The sequence below is a fragment of the Pelodiscus sinensis genome, chromosome 1, assembly GCF_052426305.1.
Source record: "Pelodiscus sinensis isolate ZL-2025 chromosome 1, ASM5242630v1, whole genome shotgun sequence".
Taxonomy (NCBI): Eukaryota; Metazoa; Chordata; order Testudines; family Trionychidae; genus Pelodiscus; species Pelodiscus sinensis.
Genome location: NC_143052.1, coordinates 299,047,648 through 299,071,510, shown reverse-complemented (window position 1 = coordinate 299,071,510; position 23,863 = coordinate 299,047,648). Strand labels below are relative to the sequence as shown.

The following is a 23,863-nucleotide window of genomic DNA, read 5'->3' as shown; positions in this document are numbered from 1 at the left end:
CAGGCAGGAGAAGACATCTGCAGTAGCTATCTGTGCCAGCCTCTTGTTGGGAATGAGGAGTGTAAGTAAGTTCTTTCTGTCTCCTTCTGCCATGGTAAATTAATGGTCATCACTTGTCAACATTTTCAAATCTGCCTTAAAATTCAGCTCCTTAATTTATGTTTAGGTACTTAGACTCTGGGAAATTATGGACCTACAAAAGGCAACAATGGCTTAATCTTGCAAAGTACTGTGTGACTTCAATTCCTGCTGACCTCAATAGCATTGAGGGACCTCTTCACCTGGTAGGATCAAGCTGTGAATTAACTGGTTGCTGAATATAACTACAAATGATGACAACATCTAGCTACAACTTAAATCATTCATCCATCTAGCTATTTAATTGTATCCGGGTAGAATTGAAACAGACATGGAAATATATTTCCACTCTGTATAGGCTGAACTGTATTGTACTCAAAAGTCTCACTTGGGGAGAGAGGGAGTGGAAGGAACAGCAGAAAGCATTATAGATTGTTTTGATTTGACATAAGATGTTCAGATGCAGGCTAGATTTTAATTATTAAATAAATCTGCTTTTCTCCTTTGTAAATGCTTAATTTGTGGTAAGAACAAATTAATGAACACTCTTAATTTTGTGAAGGCAGAATTGGAAAATCGTTTACATGTAGCAATACCTTCAGTATCACAAATGGAGAAATACTGGAAATTACTGCAAAAATACAGTGACGCAAGATCAATATTTTCGCACAGTGTTGCAGTTGACCAATGCTCCATGAACAGAAGATTCACTAATTCAAATTGCTGCTTCCATGTACTCACTTATATTCTTCATAGAAGTCTGTAGATAGCAATTTAAAATAAAATATCTCTTGACTTACTACTCATGTGACTCTGCTGAACTCTGTCAATGTAATGTATACATTTTTCAGAATTTGTTTTATGATCTTTTAAGATTTCATTGGCATTGCCTGTGGCTGTCATATGCCAACTGTTATGTTTATTTAATGTACCAATTATTTGATTACTTTCCTCAAGATTCTACAAGGAATGAAAAGGGTAAACTTCGGCTGGCTTATATTTTATATTTCCTAAAATATCCTTAATTTTGTACATGTTAACAGGAATCCTAACAGTGCATTGCTATAATCCTATACTAATTAATATGTATACTTCTTGTATCTGTAATTAGTAATCTTCTTGTACATGTCTTGTTATTCTGATTTGTTACTCTAACTGCTTGTTACTTTAATTTGTACATTTCTTGTTACTCTAATTAGTAATTACCATGCCTCGATGCTGGCACAGCAATTTAATTGAGATATTAATTAAGAATATTTATCAACTAAGAGTGGGATTTTCAAAAGAATCTGAGGTTCAGATCCTCAAAGGATCAATGGGAGTTAAATACCTAAATATCTTTGAGGATCTGGGCCCAATTGATTTACAAGATCAACCCCATTTTCAATTAAACTTGTGCTCCTAAGTCACTATGCACTTCTGAAAAATTATAGATATGGATTGTCACTGTTAAACTGAAAATATCATCATATTTGAATTTTAAATTATCCTGGCTTTTTTCAAAGAAATTTGTGCATGAACCCATAGTTCTATATAGTAATGGAGTGAGTCACTATTATGAACTATATTATTCTTTTAGCTTGTAGCTCTTTGTGTACTAGAACAAATCATTTGAATAGTCCTTTAAGTTGTACATTTTGTAACTTTAACAGACAAAAAAACCAATTTTGGAATAAAACCAATAATGGTTCTTGCTTGCTTAAAAATATGATCTAGCTCCCAGGATTATCTTGCCAAATACTCCATCAATGAAGTTTTCTGGCTACAGTAACACAGCAGATTGGGATAAATGCTTGCCTGGATGCTATAACCTTTTATATTATCTTGTAAATATAGAGTGTATCTAATTCTAAGCCATCGCCACTGAGAGGGAATTCTGTCATAACTAATATAAGGGCATGTAAGACTCAAGGCTCAAAAGGTCATTGGTAATTAAAGGAATTATCTTTATTTCCTGTGCTTTCTAGTCATTTATTACATTATGTATCAGACACTATAGTTATGAGCATCATAGAAAAGCCCATGAGAAAATTAATAATTCTTCTTTCAGAATAGGGCTTGAATGGTGTGCAGTAAAAAAAAGATCTAGGGCCAAGCATTGCACAATGAAGAGATAAACAAATATTGAATATCCACTTATTCAGTTAGCTTCATCCATTTGCAATCTACCAACCATGGGGGACATAAAACATTCACATTTTTATCATGGGCAAAACATTTGTGGTTTCTAGCCTTGTTCTGGAAATGGTTGAACCATTTTAGCTGACACTTCGCATAGAAAATTGTAGAATCATAGAATCTGGAAGAAACCTCAGGGGGTCATCGAGTCCAGCCCCCTACCCAAAGCAAGAACACTCCCAAGTAAATCATCCCATTCAGGAGTTTGTCAAGCTGACCCTTAAAAACCTTTAGGGATGGAGAATCCACCACCTCCTTAGGTAACACATTCCACTGCTTCCCCACCCTCATAATGAAATAGCTTTTCCTAATATCCAAACTAGACTTCCCCTACTGTAACTTGAGACCATTGCTCCTTGTACTGCCATCCGTCACTACTGAGAACAGTCGCTCTCCATCCTCTTTGGAACCTCCCTTCAGGAAGTTGAAGGCTGCTATCAAATCCCCCTCACTCTTCTCTTCTGCAGCCTAAATAAGCTCAAATCCCTCAGCCTCTCCTCAAAGGTCATGTGCTCCAGCCCCCTAATCATTTTGGTTTACTCTCACACAATTTACTCCCCTCAATTTACTCTAACACAAGCTCACAGATATCATATGTATCATTTTGTTGGATGGATATCAGTTTCATCATGAATGTGTTTGTTTTCCTTTCCCATGTTTCCTTTGACTCTACTTGGCTGTGTGTTATTTCATCAGCGTGGCTACATCACCCTTTATCTCTTCTCCCACTAACAACCCAATCTCCAGTACCTGTCCAATATTTTATGTAATACTTTCCTGATCTTTTATTGGTAGTGTCACATCTATAAATGATTCACACCAAACTTTTGCACATCAGTTCAGAGTTTTGCTGTATATAAGCAGACCAAGCAATTGTCCCAAGTAGCTCAAAGGGGGCTCAGTTTAGTTTTGCCTCCCAAATGCCATTCATTTAACTTAACATGGACCTGATAGCATATGTTGTGTTGATTTTTTTTTTTTTTTAGGTTTGCAGAAATAATGCAATCATTACATTTAAGGGGTTGGTAAAAAGGGACCCAAAGATGCTCTGGCTTATGCCACAGCCCCGGTGGGCTTGCACCACCTCTCAATTCAGATATACTTTGTTCTCAGTGTTCAACAAGACTACACTATCACACACATCCTACCTAGAATTTCTTCAGCCATGAATGTATGTTTTGCACAATTTACAAGCCTCTTCCTTCCCTTTAGGTTCTTACTCTCCAACCTGTATCCAACAACCTGACAGAAAGAACAAGGCATGGTCCAGAAAAAAGATGACCACCTGAAGAATAATACATTCATGCCAACATAATGCTACTATTTTATCAACAGCCTACTGCCATTTGCTACATCCTCACAGAACAGACTGAGAAAAATACCAATGAGAGTTTATTTTAACAGCTATTGACTACAGAATTTATAGATGTGAAAGTTCTTATTTTCTGTTCCTCCATTCCTGTGTAAAGGGCAAGATGGGAGAGGGAAGGACAAAGGTGGCTTAAATCAACCTTTTTGTCCCCCTATACTTGACTTATCTGGAGTTCTGACATAAATTAGAGCAGCTTCAGGGCTGCTCTAACTCAACACTTTGACTGGAAGGGCCTCCTATGGATCATCTGTCAGTAGAGAATAGTGTGACCGCAGCAGTGCTCCAATCATGTCTCCTCTCTTCTTTGGTTTGTTCTCTATAATATGGGCTGTAATTTGGGGTGCTGCAGTGCTATTTTGGTAGCTCTATACTAGTTAGGGTAGTGCCTTACACCAGAGAGATTTGGGGAGTGGGCTGTTTCTGCCTGTTTTCACCTTCTTTACATTCCTGGCGTAGTGCAGAAAGTCTGTAGGGTGATCACATAGAAATAGCGATGACATTGGTAAGTTTTGCAGGAAGTTTTCTGGCCTGTACTATATAGGTAGTCATACTAGATCATCACAAATGGTCCTTTTGGATCTTGGAATCTTGTGACGAAAAAGTTTGTAGTGTTTTACTGCCTCACTTGCATTGTTTATTGCTTTTGCTCATTCCAACTTATTCTTCCTCATTGCCTCAATGGTCGTAAGGTCTTCAGGTCAGGGATCATGTCTTTTATTTTTCCTATGAAAACAAATTGCAAACTTCAGGATGCCCAGTTAACAACTAATAATAATATGGTTTCCCTGGCAGTGAAGGCTTGCTCCCTATTGTTTATTTAATTGTTTATAGAGACAAATTCCGTCTCTTCAATAGGATTGTGTCTAAACAACATCCCTTTTCTCGAAAAAGGGATGTAAATTAGACACTTCAATATTGCAAATGAAGCCAGGATTTATATTTCCTGTGCTTCATTTGCATAATGGCAGCCACAGTTTTTTTCGAAATGGAGCTTTTCAAAAGAAAAACAGCTGTTTAGATGGGGATTGATCGAAAATAAAAACCTTTCAAGGGTTCTTTCGAAATAGGTTTATTTTCAATTGATCTGCATCTAAACAGCCGTTTTTCTTTTGAACAGCCCCGTTTCGAAAAAAACCACGGCCAGCATTATGCAAATGAAGTATGGGAAATTTAAATCCTGGCTTCATTTGCAATATTGAAGTGTCTAATTTACATCCCTTTTTCGAGAAAAGGGATGTAGTTTAGACACAGCCTGGGATAACTGTCCCACAAGCTAAGAGAGCTCATTCTCTGGAAGCATATCCAAATATTAAACCTAAATGTTCTTCTTTTTTTAGTTTTATTTTCTTAGTCCTAGCTATACTGACTTTTTTTGCTGCAGAGATAATAACCAGGTAATGTCATATAACTTGTGTAATCACATCATGTGTGTAAAAACATAAATGAAGAAACGTTCTTAAATTATTTTTTTCTTCTAAATATAAATTGCCTGATACAAGTTCTTCCATTGAGTTTCCTATTCTAATGATTCTTCAAATGTGTTCATTACACACATCCAGTTTCTTACATACTAATAGGAAAATCACATTTAATGTTTCGTCTTCAGAGAATTTAGATCATTATGGACCATTTTAATGCTTCCTAATTACTAAATGATGGAACCATCTATATTATGAGATCCATACTAAGGAAAAATCAGGAATATGTATAGCTCCCATTTGTCTGTACTCACAATAAGAGAACAATTAAAATGTAAATTACATTCAGAACTATCCTAACAAGGAGAAGGAGGCATGAGCCTATTGTTTAAAAATGTTAAAATGTTGTGGTTGCTCCAAGATAACCCTTGCTTTGGGAAAGGGAATTAGTTGCTTACATTCTCACTTTTAAAATAAGACTTTTACCCTAGAGCAGCAACAATGGAGTATATACTTCAAAATGTCTCTGCATCCAATAAGTAAAAATGCATACTTTAACTATGTATAGGTCTTTATTTTGGGTCTGTCACTTTAATAAAAGGGTGATGAATTTTTCACTTTAAAAATATATTAGGGGTCTGTGCCCCCTGTTTGCTGTGCTCACCAACCCCCTCTCGGATGGGGAGGGCACTGTCCAGAGGCCATCCCTGCTCTTGGGCCCCCCATCTGCTGGAAGGGGCCAGGCCCAAGCTGTGCCAGGACCAGCATCCCCCGCCTTCAGTCACCAGGAAGGACTGGATCCAAGCCACTCAGGTTTGGCTCTTCCTCCTGACCACCGGGGGTTGGACTAGGCCAAGGTAGGCCCAGGTCTCTCCCCCCAGCCACTGGGGGGTTGGGTCAGGCCTGACTGAGGCCTTTCCATAGCATACCTGGTTCTCTCCCCCTGGCTGCTGGGGGCTTGGGCTGGGCCCCTCCCAGCAGATGGGGGGCCCAAGAGCAGGGATGGCCTCAGGACAGTGCCCTCCCCAAGGCCACGAAGCTCCCACCCCTCAACCCTTCCTGAGCATGGGAAAGTGGGGAGGGCACATGACTTGTGGCTTCCATGGCTCCCTGGAACAAGGGGAAGGCCACACAGCTGAAAGCAGAGGGAGGGGCTGAGGGCGGAGGGTGGGGCTGCAGGACACAAAGTGACCCATGACATTACACTGTCATCCCGCAGGAAAAGTCTTTTTATATAGAGAGAGAGATTGAAAAAATGAGAGACCAAGAATGATTTTGAAAGCATGATTTACACAAAAGGAATAAAAGAGATCAAATGTATGTAGCTCATCAAAGAGTAGGTTAAGAGGTGATTTTATCACAGTCCATAATTGCCTACATAGGGACAAGGTATGTGATGGAAGAGATCTAATTAGTCTAACAGACAACGGAGAGCTAATGGCTTAAAGTTGAACCTCGCAAAATTCAAAATGGAAATAACATGCAAATTTTAAACTGAGGGAAATTAACAATTGAAACAAGTTGGCAAGAGATATTGTAAATGTTCGGTCTTCATTTCAACAGCAAGTTGGTGGGCAACATACAGGCATCGCTGAGTATCACCGTTGCTATACAGGAGATGAGACTAAACGGCCATAATGGTCTCTCTAAATCTCTGATTCCATCTCTGTTAAGCTATTGGTATCAGCATCTAAGTACCAGATCATGCAGATTTTACTCACATGGGTGAATAAACTCATGCACATAGCCCTATTGATTTTCTCTGTCTTACTTGTGGAGTAAGTTGACTATTCAGCAGAAGTAACAAGGGCCTAATCTGGCTATGTTGACAGGTATTACTGCAGCTTGTAGAGTGGAGAGTCTCTGAGGACATGTCTACACAGAAGGGCCTAACTTGAAATAAACTATGCAAACTGAGCTTTGTCAACTGAGTAGCTTATTTCGAAATAGCTTATTTCGAGGTTTGGTGCTGTCAATACAGCACTTATTTCGAAATAGAGCACTCTTTCTGCAACTTACCTCACTCCACATAAAATGAGGGTTACAGGAGTCGGAGTAAGAAGTCCTCCAGCTTGACATCATTTCAACATTATGTTGAAATAATTGCCAGTTTTGAGAATGTGGACTGTTATTTCAAAATAATGTTGATGTGTAGACATAGCCTGAGTGTCACTACACTCTGGGTTAATGGGTCACTTTCAGAAGAGCTTAGAATTTGTGAGTTACTGAGTGAGAGTCCCCAGAATCAGTGCTGGATACTGAGGGATCAGGGATTGTTCTTTCCCCACATCCCTCTTTTTTTTTTTTTTTTTGGGCTGGATTTTGTAGCATCAGCCCTAACTAGTCTTTGTCTTTCCTGAATGGTAGATCCATTTTTGAGCTGCCAGACAGTTCTGGGGCTCAAGGGCCACGGCCTCAGCCTTTTGACCGGCTGCATAATCTCTGGTGAGTCACTTCTCACTGTGCCTCAGTTTCTGTAAAACTGAGATAATGACACCATCCCCTTTGAAGCATATTAAATTGATACAACAACCAGCTATTGACAACAGTGATGATGATTATCCCCCAGTCCTCCGTGGGAGAAGAGGTATTGTGTCCTCCTAGCATTGTGATATTGGAATACCACAGACTGGAGTTGCTAGGCAGGAGCTGAGCAGTTGCACTGTAGCTGAGGAAGTCTCTCTGCTCAAGACAGGTGTTTCTATCTATAGGGAAGGAATGTGCCCGGGCACAGCACAGCAGAACCAGTACTTGATAACTCAATGTGCAGCAGCAGTCAAAAAAGCAAATAGAATGTTAGGAATCATTCAAAAAGGGATATAGAATAAGACAAAGAAAATCTTATTGCCTCTATATAAGTCCATGGTATGCCCACATCTTGAATACTGCATACAGATGTAGTCGCCTCATCTCCAAAAAGATAAATTGGCATTGGAAAAGGTTCAGAAAAAGGCAACAAAACTGATTGGGGGTTTGGAATGGATGCCATATGAAAAGAGATTAAAAAGACTTGGACTTTTCTGCTTAGAAAAGAGGAGTCTAAGGAGGGATATGATAGAGGTCTATACAATCATGATAGGTATGGAGAAATTAATAAGGAAAAGTTATTTACTTGTTCCCATGACATATGAACTATGGGTCACCACATGAAATTAATAGATAGTGGGTTAAAACAAACAAGATTTTCTTCATGTAGTGCACAGCTAACTTGTGGAACTCCTTGCCAGAGGATGTTGTAAAGACCAGGACTTTAACCAGGTTCAAAAGAGAACTAGATACATTCATGAAGGATAGGTCCATCAATGGCTATAGCCAGGATAGTTCAGAATGATGTCCCTAACATCTGCTTATCTGAGGCTAAAAATGGGCGACAGGCAAGGGATCCTTTGATGATTACCTGTTCTGTTCACTCTCTCAGTGCATCTGGCACTGGTCACTGTTGGAAGATAGGATATTGGGCTAGATGGACCTTTGATCTGACCCAGTATGGCTGTTCTTATGTTCACTGGGTCCCATTTGTTTCACATGAATATAAAAACTCTAATAACTAATTAGACATTTTTAAAGAATAAGAATCCCAATTCCTGATATTAGTTTGGCTTGTCAATATGATTTGTAACTCTAAGCAGCCTCAGTTTGATTCATTCCTCGGCAAAAGCAATATCTATATTTTGGCTTCTTTTCAGGTTAAAAGCAAGATTCATGAAACAAAGGACAATAAATCTTGGAGCTCAGCTTTGGCACTGAGGTGTAGCCCAGTGCTGGGGACTGAGTGAAGTTTTGTTATTGCAGAGCAAACTCCAGAATGCAACATACCTCACAAAGCACTAGCCCTCTCAGAAAATATCTCTATGCAGATGTCTGTACAGCACGTTCCTTTGGACATGCATCCCTGCTGCTGGGAAATGTAGGGGAAGTGTGATCCAACCTCCTCCTTGTCCCCATTGAGATAGTTTGAATTGCTGGGACTCAAAGAAGGAACAGCCCCTTTCTCATTCCCCTCCATGAGTGGGTTAGACAATATCAGGCTGCATTCTGAGGACTCATAGAATCATAGAACACTAGAACTGAAAGGGACCTTGAGAGGTCATCGAGTCCAGTCTCCTGCCCTCTCAGCAGGACCCAGTAGTGCCTAGAAGATCCCTGATAGATGCCTATCTAACCTGCTCTTAAATATCTGCAGAGATGGAGATTCCACAACCTCCCTAAGTAATTTATTCCAGTGTTTAACCACCCTGACAGTTAGGATGTTTTTCCTAATGTCCAACCTAAATCTCCCTTGCTGCAGTTTAAGTCCATTGCTTCTTGTCCTATCCTCAGAAGCCAAGGAGAACAATTTTTCTCCCTCCTCCTTGTGACACCCTTTTAGATACCTGAAAATCGCTATCATGTCCCCTCTCAATCTTCTCCTTTCCAAACTAAACAAGCTCAATTCTTTCAGTGCATTTCAGTGTGCACTAACATGCTGCACAGTAATGATCCCAAAAGGTACCTCGTTTGCACCCACTTTTTTCACCTGGTGGAGTTACAGTGCAGCACAGCAGCACATGCTTCAGTCCACAGCCACACAGAATGTACTGCAGGCCCATGTAGACTTATCCTAAATGTCATGATCAACAATAATCAGACCACTCAACTTGGGCCAAAAATATAAAATGTATCACCATTTTCCTTTGAAGGTGAAGCAGTTAAGGTGTCTAAGAAGGGTTGTGGAGAAGGAGAGAGCAGTACTTCATAGAAAACTGTGAGGATGGAAAGAAAGTCAGGGGCCTATCTTGAGGAAGGATCTGTGTGTAGCTTTGACATTGAGCAGTTGCTCCAGTTTAACTAAAGTTGTGATTTTAAGCCAATGTAATGAACAGGTGCGACCCTCTGCGTGAACACTCCTATTGGGGTTTAAACCTGGCTTATTGTAGTCTAGCATGATTTGATTAGGAATCTGTTTAAACTGAATCAAAATAAAAGAGCAACTAGGCTACATCCTGGCAGATGTAGTTGGGCTAGTAAGGAGGGATCAAAGGCAAGATTGGGGAGATGAGGGAACTAGAAGTACAGTTCCCATTAGGCACTGCAGCCTCTCTGGCAAACAGAGGTTAATAATCAGGTGACCCAAATAAAATGTTTTGTTTTGGGTGAAGCCAGGCATAAAGGTTGACTTTTGATTTTCCAGACAAGAAAATTCAGCGGAAATCATTCCTGTCCCCTTTCTCCCTAACATGGAAACTTGTGACTTTAACAAAAGCCCATTTTCTGGTGGCAAAATGTTTTATCAGAAATTTGTTAACTAGCTGTAGTAAATAATTTTTTACAGAAAAAACATGTTTGAAAAAAGGTATGTTTTTAATGAAAAAGCATATTGAACAATTCTGACCAGTTTTGGTTATAATTGGTGAGATATGGCTGTGACCTTCTGTAATATCTAAAACTAGTAACAATACACTCTGGCCTGGTCTACACTAGACCAGGTAGGTTGGCTTAAGGTACGCCATCCAACTATGCATTTTGCATAGCTGGATTCGGATTACCTCAAACTGAGCTGCCGCAGCATCTACACTGCGGGAGGCCAACAGGAGCATATGCTCCCATCGGCTTCCCTTACTCCTCACAGAATGAGGAGTACAGCATGCTGGTGGGGGCTGCCCTCAGCATTTGATTTGGGCATCTACACTAGACCCAGTAAATTGAACACTAGAAGATCGACCTCTGGAGGGTTGATCTTCTCCGTAGTATAGAAATACTCTCTGGCTATGTCTTCACTTTTAAAAAACTGAATAGTATAGTCAATTTCAAATTAGTAATTGATATAAATCAGAATAGAATCTGCACTACAGGGGATAGAAATCATGAAGATTATTGATCCTCATGCTATAGTGAATACATTAATCATCAGCTAAAGTCAGAAAGAAAATTCCATGCACCTTCCCCTCTTGCTCTACCAAGGTATAGAATTATAACTGGCCAAGAGCATGCTGGCTTTTTTTAACCTTCCCCTGAATTATCTGCTGCAATTACCAAATACTAAATTAGATGGCCTATAGGTCTACTATGGAAAATTCTATGATTCAATACTCAAATGTGCATTCCTGCTTCAATTATCTTTGCAAAATATATCTGTATTTCATATTTTCCACTATATTTTCTTTAGTAATACATTTACCCAGGACCCACGGTAATATCATCCACTCGACGACAGTTGGCGGTGGCCCCTGCATGTTCAAGTCTGATCTGTCAATGTGCTGAGAGGCAAGAAGCAGCAGAAACAGGAAAGTCAGGTAGGATGCAGTATGGCAGATAAATTTGATAAATGGCTTTCTGATGAACAGCCCTAATGGACTTTTGGGAGCGATCAAGTAGCACACGGAGAAGACAGGGAAAAGGAGCCCTATCACAGCACATGTCAACATCTTCACTGCCCAGTGTCGCCTCCTCCAGCCTGGGAATTCATCATACCAGCGGGACGCAAGCAGCTGCTGACAGTTAGGCTGGGCAACAAACTAAAAGGAAAGAAAGAAAAGGACAAAATCAGTTTCATGTTACTGTTTCCCATTTATTTCCTGCACAGGTCTCCTTGAGGGACATTATTGGCTTTTGGGTGCATACAGAGGAATGTTCTTGACACAAAACCATGCTATTTGCACAGCCTATGCAAATCCCTGTAAGCAAGGACTCATAAACCCCTCCTTTTTCCAGTAAGCCAGTCGTTGGAAACAGGGCACATGACAGAAGAGAGGGGGAATGGGTGCAGCCCCATTGTGGCACTCAAGACATCTCTATCTTATCTTAAAGGATGGTGTTGGTTGTATGCCTCCATGTAAGCCAGGGACTTTGTGGCGAAATGGTGCCTACCAAAGGAAATACTCTCATGTTGCTCCCCCAGAAGTGGCACAGCACACATTTTTAACTCTTAAAATTCACTTTTCAAAAGTATATTTGCTATTAAATCTTAAGTTCTCAAGTGCAAATGAAAATCAGACACAAACAGGTTGTGAACATGGATGTATCAACATTTGTTTTCAATTCACCTGCATATTACCAAAAAAAGAGTTACCATTATTCTCACAGCCCTTGAACAGAACTTGAAGGTCACTGGATAAAAGTCACTATGGAAATGCAAAGTATTATTGTTGTTGCAGGATTCTAATTTAACGTCTTCAGAAAGTAAAATTAAATTTAATAACCAAAAACGTTTTTCCTTATCACATTCCATGACAATTCCCTAATTTAGGTCTATCTAGCAGAATACTGGACAAAGTCTATATAGATATATTGAAATGAAGAATTTGCAATCCATAATATACACTGCCCCTATTTAGCAAATCTTTCACATATTAATTTTCATCCTTTACTCTTATGTAAGAAAAAATCATACAGTGTTCTCTGTCTCTTTCATTAGGAAAAATACTAAGTCCTAAAGGTTCCCATATGTTTATCTCAAATTAGAGCTGCCTGGAATAATATTATATGCAGTTAGAGAAACATGTTTCAACGTGTTGTGCTGCCAAATGTTTTAATAAGGTCTCCATCAAAAAATTTCCACCAGAGTTGGCAATGCGTCACATTCCCTGAATTTAAAACTTTTACCCATCCTGCCAAAGTTTGACGGCTCCATGTTCATTTCCTCTCACCACAGTATCTGCCAATTCTATATCAATTCAGTTCCTAAAAAATCATCATTTTCATACTTCTTCCCCTTTCCAGGACTCACCTCCATGATATGGGGAGGCAGGAAAAGGAACAGCTTTTCCTTGGCTAATCTGAGCTTTGCAGTGGAAACAGGTATGCCTGGGCTTGTCGGGGTGGATAAGGAGAAATAAGCTTATCCTTGGTGATAGTAATGAGGCGTCTGGGGAAAGGAGGGTTCTAGGTTCTTCAAAGTGTGGGCTGGAGTTGGACAGGAAGGCCTGGTTGGGGAGACAAGTGGGTTGTAGCAACTTTAGAAAATACATTCAGTTCTACAGCTGCTTGGTCCTACCACTCTTCCTCCTTATGCAATGCTGGGAAGAGAGCCTGGCAAGAATGGTGATGTGCAGCTTTTGTGATAGACACTGGAGGGGATTCACTTGCATCAGTGCTCTGCCAATATCAAGCACATCTGGGGAACAGCAGCTGTAGGAGCAGCAGCTGCTGAACTCAAAAAGGGCTAAAATGTTAATATAAAATGAAATCAAAATGTTAATGTAACAATGAGGCTTGTTAACCAACTGGAACATTTTTGAGCTGGCCTATAAAACTTGTTCTGCCCCAACACCCAAACATGATTCTTTCCTTCAGGACCATATGGCTACTACATGATCAAGATAAAGGAAAACTGTGGCTTTCCAAATGATGAATTCTTCATATATATGAGCAAAATGGCTAACCTCTAATTGTCTGTCCACTCTGTGAGCTTTTGCCGTTCCCTCAAAAGCACCTGGTACTGACTGCAGTCAAAGAGAGGATACAGTATAGATGGATTTCTTGTCTTGCATGCACAGGGCTAACCTAGGGATTTTTGCAAAGATAAGGAAGATAGTCCTTGGGATACACCCATTCAAACTGTGAGTTGGTTTCCATTCCCAACTAGTTTCCTATTGCAGATGCGTAGGCCTGATGCTTGTTTCAGTCAAGCCAAGTGATCAATTTATATTGGCTGATAATGAGCTTTGTGTTCAAGGCCATCCTCACAATGAAAAAGGCTAGAATTTTATTTTTAAATGAAAGCTATGTTCCAACAGCAGAGTCCCTTGAGATTCCTCCAACTCAGAAGTTTCAATACAATTGGGAAATAGTTTTGAAGGGTTTCATATTCTCTGAAACTCTCTTTACAGGGCAGGTTTGGATTTGCTCACTGAGTCATTTTCACTGAGGCTTCAGTTGTAATTAAAGAATCTTCATGATTTGAAAGAAATCACGTCCACTTCTCCAGGAACCAATTAACATCAAGAACCTCTGACACACAATTTAAATACAAATTGTACATGAAAGAAGCACACGCATCTCCCATTTATCTTTTCCTTATTTGTTTAGTTTATGAGCAACCACAAAATGAAAACGATGACCTAGAATTCCTCTTCCAATAAATGCCAAACACAAAGTAACTCCATATAAAAATACAGGTTGAACCTCTCCAGTCTGGCACTCTTTGGTCTGGGAACATCTGTGGTCCAGCATAATTTTAGTTAGCTGGATATCCACTTATCATGGGTCTGGCCAAGTTTTCTGTGATCCCTTAAAGTTTGTTTACAGCCACCAGTCCTGGCTCTCAGTGTTCTGTGCTGTTCTTTAGCTCTAATTTGTCTCTAAATGCTTCCCAGTAAGCCAAGGAAGTGTTGGTAAAGCTGCTAGACATTATGGTGTTCCTGTAGTTTGGCAAATTCTGTGTTTCAGCACCAGTCAGGTCCTGAGGGTGATGACCTAGAGAGGTTCAAGCTGTACCAATGACACATTCATGTAATGTATATTAAACAAGTTAACGGATGTAATAATAACGAGACAAGCATAACTGTGTGCACCAAAACATGTATAAAAGTACCATGTGAGCTGTGGACATAGGCAGAGATATAATACATAATCCATGAAGCACCATGTCTAGATACAGATACGGCTGGATTAAAAAAGGGGCTATAGGGCTGCCACCCATGGCCCCTGGCTAAGGGGGACTCCCTTAGCCTGAGGCCTGGGCCACAGCCACTAAAGACCCTGTGTTCCTGGCTACCCTTCCTGGTGGGGTGGGGAGCAACTCCTTGTGCATCAGTTCATCTTCCCCCCGCTTCCCACCCAGCCCCAGGCTGGAGCCATGGCACTGAGAAGCCATAAAGCTCTTCCCCTCTGCTTTTCTTGCTTTTTGTCTCCACCCCACACTCTCATGGCAAATGGGATCTGTTTGGGAGGTGCCTGCAGGGGAGAGTGGGGCAGCGCAGAGCCCCTTGCACCCCCAATAGGAACTGCCCCAGTAAGTGCCCTGCACTCTAATCCTCTGCCCCAACCCTGAGCCACCTACTGCACCCTAACTACCTCCCAGACCTCACATCCCAACCCTGAGCTTGCTCCTGCATCTTAGATCCCTCACAGACCCAAGAGCCCAACCCCTGAGCTCCTCTCGCATCCCGACTCCCTCCCAGACCCCTGAGCCTGCTCCTGTATCCTAAACCTTGCCCAGACCCTGAACCCAAACCCCAGCCCCCTCCCCTGAAGCCACTTCCACACACCAAAGCTTTTGGCCCCAGTCTAGAGGCTCTTTTAGCACCCCAAATACCTAATTCCCAGCCCCATCCCAGAGCCTTCTCTCCTATTGGAGTCCTCACCCCTTCTTGCACCCATCCCCGTGCATCAACCCACAGCCCCTTCCCACTACTCAAGCCCTCTTTTTGGCCCCATTCTGTGTGATTCTCATTAAAGAGTCCTGCCATGAGGGCAGGGGACTGGACTCGATGACCTCTCAAGGTCCCTTCCAGTCCTAGTGTTCTATGGTTCTATGAAGTACATTACTCACTGAATACTGGTGGTTATAAATGAAAAAGGCCAGGGGATTTTTCAGAAAGGTTCTACTCAATACATTTATAGCTAGTATGCTTTATTATTAATCTATGTTGTTTGAAGGTTGGAACTTAATTTACAATTTTGATTCTTATCAGAGAGGAATGAATAAAGATATCAGTTGGCTCACACATTACCTTCCACATCCTAATGACTTAACCAAAGAAACAATGGGTACTTATAGAGGTTCAAATTGTTCTCATCAATCTCTTGTAACTTGAGCAATCCAATTCATTATTTTTTCTCTCTCCCCCTTTCCCTCCACCTTCCCTTATTTATTCTTGGATCTGGACTTCTAATACTCCAGTCATCTGAAGAATTGGATTATACCCACACTGCTAGACTATTCATTGTTTATGTTTTTCCAGTTACAGACTAACCCAGCTACCCATCAGAAGCTTTATTTTCAGTAAGTCTTAGAGCACTGAGGATGATCTATAAACTGGAGAAAAGCTAATGTTGTGCCATTTTGTAAAAAGAATGACACAGATAATTATAGGCCTGTTAGCCTGACATCAGTCCCAGGCAAGATAATAGAGCAGGAGGACTTGGTTAATAATGAACTAAAGGACAGTAATATAATTAATGAAAATTGACGAGTTTAGGAAAAATTGATTTTGTTAAACTAACTTGGTAACATTTTTATAAGATTACAAATTTGGTTGATAAAAGTATCAGTGTGGACAAAATATACGTAGACTTCTGCAAGAGGTATGATTCTGCATAACATTTTGATTAAAAACTAGAATGTCATAAAATGAATGTGGCACCCATTAAATGGATTAAAGAGTGGTTTAATGATAGGTCTCAAAATATAACTGTCAATGGCAAATCATCATTGAGCCAGGTTTGTTTCCATATGGATTCCACAGGGAGCGGTTCTTGGCCCTATGCTATTTATGAAAGACCTGGAAGCAAACATTAAGTCATCCCTTATGAAGTTTACAGATTACACAAAAATTGGGGTAATGGTAAATAATGGTAAGGACAGGTCATTGATTTGGAGTGATCCAGAGTGCTTGATAAATGGGGTGCAAGCAACAATGCATTTTAATAAGGTTAAACGTAAATGTATAATTCTGGGAACAAAGAATGTTACAGAACATACTGGATGGGGGGACTCTATCTTGGGAAACAGTGACTTAGAAAAAGATTTGGTCATTGCAGGTAAGGTACTTGAGTGTGCGGTGGTGTTGCAACTCCGAGCTTTCTTGGAAGAAATGGATTATCTAGTGCCATTTCAGTCTGGCTTCAGGCCTGATTTTGGAACAGAAACCACTTGGTTGCCCTGGTAGATGACTTATGCTGGAAAATAGACAGGGGGAGTGCATCCCTGTTGAGTCTCTTGGACCTCTTGGCAGCTTTTGATACCCTCAATCATGATATCTTTCTGGAGCACCTGGTGGAGCTGGGTATAGGAGGCAGTGTCTTGCAGTGGTTCTGGTCCTACCTGTCAGGATGCTTTCAGAAGGAGGAGCTTGGGGGCTGCTGCTTGACCCCATGGCGATTGTGCTATGGGATCCCGCAAGGTTCCAGCTTGTCCCCTATGCTATTTAACATCTACATGAAACCACTGAGAAAGGTCGTAAGGAGATTTAAAAGACGGTGCCATCAATATGCAGACCTAACTCTATTTCTATGTGACATTGGATCCAGGTATGGAGGTGAACAATCTGAACCAGTGTCTGGAGGCAGTGATGAATTGGATGAGGTCAAATAGGCTGAAGCTGAATCCAAATAAGATTGAGGTCCTGTGGATCAGGAAACCATCTGTCTGGGAATGTGGTGTATTACCTGTTCTGGACAGGGTCACACTCACTCCTTTTTAAGAACAGGGGTAGTCCTCCTGGACCCCTTTTTAACATTTCAAAATGAGATTTTCTTGGTGGCTAGGAGTGCTTTTGGGCAGCTTCGGCTGATCTGCCGGCTGTGACCCTTCCTGAATAAGAATGACTTGGCTACAGTAATTCATGCTCTTGTGACATCCCAATTGGTTTATTGTAATGTGCTCTACATGGGGCTGCCTTTGAAGAGTCTTTGGAAGCTTCAACTGGTCCAGAATGCGGCTGCTCGAATTTTAATTAATACTCACTACATGGAGCACAGTATGCCGGTGCTCCGGCAGCTGCACTGGCTTCCAGTATGTCTGCAGGCACAATTCAACGTCTTGGTTATGACTTATAAAGTTCTAAATAGATTGGGAATGGGGTATTTGAAGGACCGCGTCCTCCTACATGAACCTGCCCAGAAATTGATGTCGGCTGGGGAGGCTCTGCTCTGTGTTCCTCCACTTATGGAGATAAGGTTGACATCTCTGTGGAGCAAGGCCTTCTCAGCCTTTGCCCATAGGCTATGAAATTCTCTCTCCCGGAACATTCACCTGGCACCAACGTTGGCACTATTTTGGCGCCAGACCAAAGCCATCCTTTTTACCCGTGCTCTTATTGGTATTTAGGGTGTGTGTGTGTTTGTGTGTGTCCCTCCTCTTGAGGTGTTTTAGCAGGCTTAATGTTTCCCCCCCTTTGGGATCCTATATTTTACTTTCTATATATTTATGTGTTTTTAAAATTTTATAAGCCACCTCAAATATAGAGGGGCAGGGTAAAAATATTTTAAATAAATATAAATAAATAATCAGCAGAACATGAGCTCCCAGTGGGACATAATGCCATAATCCCATAGTGATCCTGGAATACATAAACAGGGAAATCACAAGTAGAAGTAAAGAAGTTATTTTCCCTTTGTATTTGGCACTGATGCAAATACATCTGTAGGAATAGTGCCAGCTCTTGTGCCCCAGTTCAAGAAGGATGTTCATAAATCAGAAAGTGTCCAGAGAAGAGCCATGAAATTGGATTACAGGATTAGAAAACATGCCTAATAGTGATATATTTAAGGAGGATTAATCTATTTATTTAACAAAGAGAAGGCTAAGGTGTGACTTGATCACAGTCTGTAAGTACCTACTGGGGGAACAAATAGGTAATAATGAGCTCTTAGAACATGATACAATGGCCAGAATGTGAAGTTATACACATTCAGACTTAAATAATGTATATGTTAATAGAGAGATTAATTAATCATTGAATAATTTTAAAAGGACTCCAGTGGAGTCTTCATCACCAGCAATCTCTAAATCAAGAGTGGTTATTTTTCTAAACTATATGCTCTAGGAATTATTTTGGGGAAGCTCTACAGTTTGTTATAAGTGTCAGACTAGATTATCACATTGATCCCTTCTAGCCTTAGGATCTATGAATCTTTGAGCATACACTAAAATCTTCAATTTTGATGAAACTGCATTTTACAAATGAAAAGCCTACAAAGAATTGTTTTTACCAACTCTGCTAAATATCTTTAAAAATTTGACCAAGAGTCATTGACAGCATTGATTCATATATGTTTAATCTTCATATAGTTCATTAGCCTCAGTGACTCCACCAGGACAAGAATATTGACTGTTCGTAAATCTAACAAGTTTCATATTCACCAATGTCAGATGTTCTCCATTATTTGACAATAATTTGGATAGCAGAACTTCCAAAATATCTCCTGTTATGCTAAAAAGCCTTCATGAATGCTCTTCAAGTTTGACCATTACTGGGGGGCAATTTATGATTTTCAAAGTTCAGTTTACAAAATCAGCCTGGTATGATTTCTTTGCTTTCTGGTATTCCAATGTACAGTTTGCAATATCTGTAAGTGGCTCATCAGAAGGCTACTTAATCATCAAGGAATGGATTGCTCAGCCTCTGGCTGAAGTAGCACAAAAGCAATCTGTGCAAAATGTCTGTAAAACTGGAATCGGTAGCCTGATGTCTGTGTATTTATGAGTCATAGAATTGCTGCTAATGTTAATGCTGGGAAATGGTGAGTGGAGAGAGAACACGGAAGCTGTTGAAGCAGCTACTCACAGAAGATACATGTCAGACCTTCTTACAATGTGTCATATAATGTCACTACTAGGAAACTTTGAACCTAGGATCTTACACTGAGGCAATGTCTAGACTGCAGAGTTTTTCCGGGATACTGAAAGTATCCCAGAAAAATTGCCACATTCAGGGAATGTGCCCACTTTTTCAGACCAATTTTATGAAGAATAAGGGATCTTCTGAAAGAGGAGGTTTTCCCCACATTTGGCCCCATGTAGACAGGCCAAACGTCAGAAAAGCCTATTCTGAAAAAACAAGCGGAAAAAAGTACGCAAATTGTGGTTTTCAATTTGTGTATCTTTTTCTGAAAAATAAACACAGTGTAGACATAGCCTGAGGCAATCATACGAATTGTGGGTTTGATAAACCTGTTTAGGACACACACTATGACAGAGATAACCATACATTGATGGGTCAGCACCTGTAGCATATCCCAATTGTTTGTCTGGAGGAGACTATTCTATTTCGGTATAATATTTACTAGATTCTTCACTGCAGGTAAATTAGACACTGACTTAGCACATAGCTAAATTTAAGCATGTCACTTGCTTCACTGAAGTCATTAGGCATAGTCATGTGTTCAAAATTAGGCTGATGCTTAAGTACTTTTTCTGAAATGTAGCCATAATTATTAAATGATCATTTTTACATTTTTCTACCTTAATGTTTTATGACTATGAAAAAGTAGTTTTTCTGTCTCAGTGGTTTATTAGGCATGCACAATTTATGTCAGAATATTTTCTTTGAAGTCTATTTCTCTTTTCTTAAACCTATTCTAAGGTATCAATAACCTCTTTTGCACCTGTTGTGTTACATTATGTGTTCTTTGACATGATATTTCTTGATCCTTTGTATTAGCAGCCACTGTTTCTCATTTTCATGTGCAATGTGTTCCTAAAACCTTTCAGCAGCATGAAGGATGTTTTCCAGCAACGATACCACTGGTAAGTTCTGCTTTAGTCTACTCAAATGATTCTACCTTATTACAAATAATTCTGAATTCCTTCTTGCAAATCTTACCTACAGGCCTGATTCTTTTCAGTGCATGGTATCAGGGTCCATATACAATGCTCCAGCATAGCAAGCTTGTGCGCTCTAGTCTCACAGACTAAATTGCTGAATACTTACATCCCTCGTAGACAGGCCTCTCTCAAGTTTTATATTGTTGTTGACTTAACTCTGATCAGTAGTGTTGCTGCAGTAATATTTAGGTTAATTTATTTCCTAAATGTAAGCAGGGGAATGGTCCTGCTATTGTTGGGAACTTTCCTGGTTTCTATACTACCCGGCTACATCTAGACTGGCATGATTTTCCGCAAATGCTTTTAACGGAAAAGTTTTTCTGTTAAAAGCATTTGCGGAAAAGAAAGTCTAGATTGGCACGGACGCTTTTCCGCAAAAGCACTTTTTGCGGAAAAGCGTCCATGCCAATCTAGACGCGGTTTTGTGCAAGAAAGCCCCGATCGCCATTTTCACGATCGGGGCTTTTTTGTGCAAAATCATACCACGTTGTCTACACTGGCCCTCTTGCGCAAAAGCATTTGCGCAAGAGGGCTTTTGCCTGAACGGGAGCAGCATAGTATTTCCGCAAGAACACTGACAATCTTATATGAGATCGTCAGTGTTCTTGCGGAAATTCAAGCGGCCAGTATAGACAGCTGGCAAGTTTTTCCGAAAGCAGAGTCCTCGAAATCCCAACAAGGCTGGGCCCAGGTTTTCTGGTGCTTAATCCCCGACCTTATAGTCACTTGAGGCAGGGGCTAGCGTGTGCCCACTCCGGGGTGTTCTCTGGACACTGGATGCTTTCTTGACCCAGTGATCATTTCATACAGATCAAAGCAAATACAATTTATTAAACAGCAACTGATTTAAAATAAAAGAATAAGGAAAAATGAGAAAGGTTAAATGAGAACACATAGCCCCGCTCGGTAGCACGGGGACATCACAAACAGCAGTCTGCAGAGTGTAAGGACAGTTCACAGTCTGTTCCTTATAGGTCCCAGAGCTCTCTCAGGCCCTCCTGAAGGAAGGGCTGCAGGATGGACATACTTGTTCTGGCAGTGACCACACAACTTCAGGCTCTAGGTGGCAGGACCCCTTTCCCAGTTGGAGTTACAATCCCTCTCCAAGTCTGGCCTGCTGGGCCTCTAGGCTGGTGGCATCTCCCTGCCCAGAGCCTCTCCCCCCACTTTGCTGGTCCCAGCTGCTCACCATACCCAGCTGCAGACTATGCTGCTTTGCCAGCCTCCAGCTCCTTATGTTATTTCTCTGACCCTTTGGCTCTCTGGTCACTGCAGGTCTGCTTCTTAGCACAGGGTCTGCGCTCTGTGGGCTGTATGGGCCTCTGGCTCTGACACTGCAGGTCTGTCTCTCCACACAGCTTGCTCTCCTTGCTGCTCTTCGTAGCTCTCTCCTTTTCTCAGAGAGACTCAGAAAATCCCAGCTCACACGGAAGATGGGACCTGGCCTCCTAATTTCCTCAGTGGCCCGTCCAACCTGTCAATCAGGCTGAGCTGGAGTGTTGGCTGCTTTCCGTCATCTCTGGGGTCTGTCAGTCTCAGGAGCCTGATTTTTCATGGACCCTTCCCCTTTTGGTACTGGAAGCTAGCCAACCAAAAACTCCCACTGAGTTTTAGTAAGGGGCTAACAGTCCTCTTACATGAAGACAACAAATGCTCTCTCAGATACTACGGATAACATCAGATAAAGAGAAAGCCACAGAAAGGTTGATCCTGCAAACACTTACACACATGTTTAGGAACAATTCACATCCTCACAGCTGAACATGTGAATAAGTGTTTTTAGGACTGAGACTGAAGTCTCTCTGTTTATATACCCAGGATCATAATGATGAGGATAATGACTTGAAATCCTGGAAATACGCAAAGGATTTCAGAAATGCATTAATGAACTAAAGTGCTCTCTTTTAAACAAATGGTCTACTTGCAATACTGCAATGCCTAGATGCTCCAATCAGAGTCCCATTGTACTAGGAGCTGTACAGACATATAGTATAAAAATCAGCTTTGTCCGAAAGATTAAAATCTTGAATTGTTACATTTTTATTACCCACTCTTTCAAGAGCCTGTGTAATGTCTTCACTCTGCCACTAATAAGAGTTACAAAGGTTACATACATAAATAGGAGCTTCAGGAGATAGACAAGTTAATCTGTTACAGAAAAAAAACAGTAAGCAAATGGTCTGGTAGCACTTTATAGACTAACAAAACATGTAGATGGTATCATGAGCTTTCCTGGGCACAGCCCACTTCTTCAGATGACCTGAGTTATGAAGAAGTGGGCTGTGCCCACGAAAGCTCATGATACCATCCACATGTTTTGTTAGTCTGATAGCTCTTTATAGACTATTTGCTTGATGTTTTTATACATAAATAGGTCATTATAGAGTGCCTAGGAAGGGGAGTTTCCCTTTTGCCTTCTATAGGCACACTGAGGACTGGTGATGTGAAATGTAGGGTTACCAGGGAGACCCCGCCAAAAAACCAGACACTTGATCATGGGGGAGGAGGGACCGGATGGGAGGGGGGGTGAGGCAGGAAGCAGAGCTGGCAGGGAGGAGGTCCAGGGGCCGCAGGGCTAGCTGGGAGGAAGTGGGGGGGGGACAAGAAGCAGAGCTGGGGGGGGGCATGGGGCTGGCCGGAAGGAAGGGGGGCTGGGAGGAAGGGGGGCCAGAAGCAGAGCTGGGAAGGGTCAGGGGCCGCGGGGCTTGATGGTGCAGGGTGGTTAGAGGAAGGTGTACCGGTACATGGAGGTGTACACGAGGTGTACCGGTAGTTCGGAATAGGAATCCTAGTCCGAACTACCTAGTTCGAGCCCCGTGTAGCCGCGCTGCACGGGGTTCGAACCAGCGGGGTTTTAAAAATGGCGGCTCCCCGCTTATGCAAATGAAGCCCGGGAAATTCAAATCCCGGGCTTCATTTGCAAGTGCCGTATGCCTACATTACCCCGCTAGTTCGAACTAGCAGGGTAGTGTAGACATACCCTAAGTGATTATCGTGACATGTGCATTCTGAATTCTTTTAAAATACCATGGGTAAGAGTCTCAATTTTCCTGAACCTTGTGTAAATATTTACACAAGGGCCAAATGAGTGTAAAATACAAGCATTGGGATTTATTACCACTGTAGATCCACTTTGCAATTGCTTGTGTGCATTAGTGTAGGGCAATGGGAAATTAGGCTCAGTGTTGTAGAACTTAAAGGAAAGTTACAGAATTGTTATGACAACCCAAGTTTTTCAAGTCCTTTCTGTCCCAAATTGTTCCTAGTCCAGTGAGTGAAAATTCTTTTTCATTAGGCACTAGACTCAGTTCCACAAATTCCAATCTATTTGCTCAAAGAGCAGATAAG

At 41.2% G+C, this 23,863-nt stretch overlaps 1 protein-coding gene across 2 annotated transcripts in view; it reads right to left on the bottom strand.

Moving 5' to 3' along the window:
* TRPC4 (transient receptor potential cation channel subfamily C member 4) overlaps window positions 1–23,863 on the bottom strand; it is a 237,796-nt gene that overhangs the window by 55,325 nt on the left and 158,608 nt on the right. For both annotated transcript variants that reach the window (XM_006124925.5, XM_075919126.2), the window contains one exon: window positions 11,204–11,540. In XM_006124925.5, coding sequence (XP_006124987.1) covers window positions 11,204–11,540 — 337 coding nt within the window. The remainder of the gene's footprint in view (window positions 1–11,203; window positions 11,541–23,863) is intronic.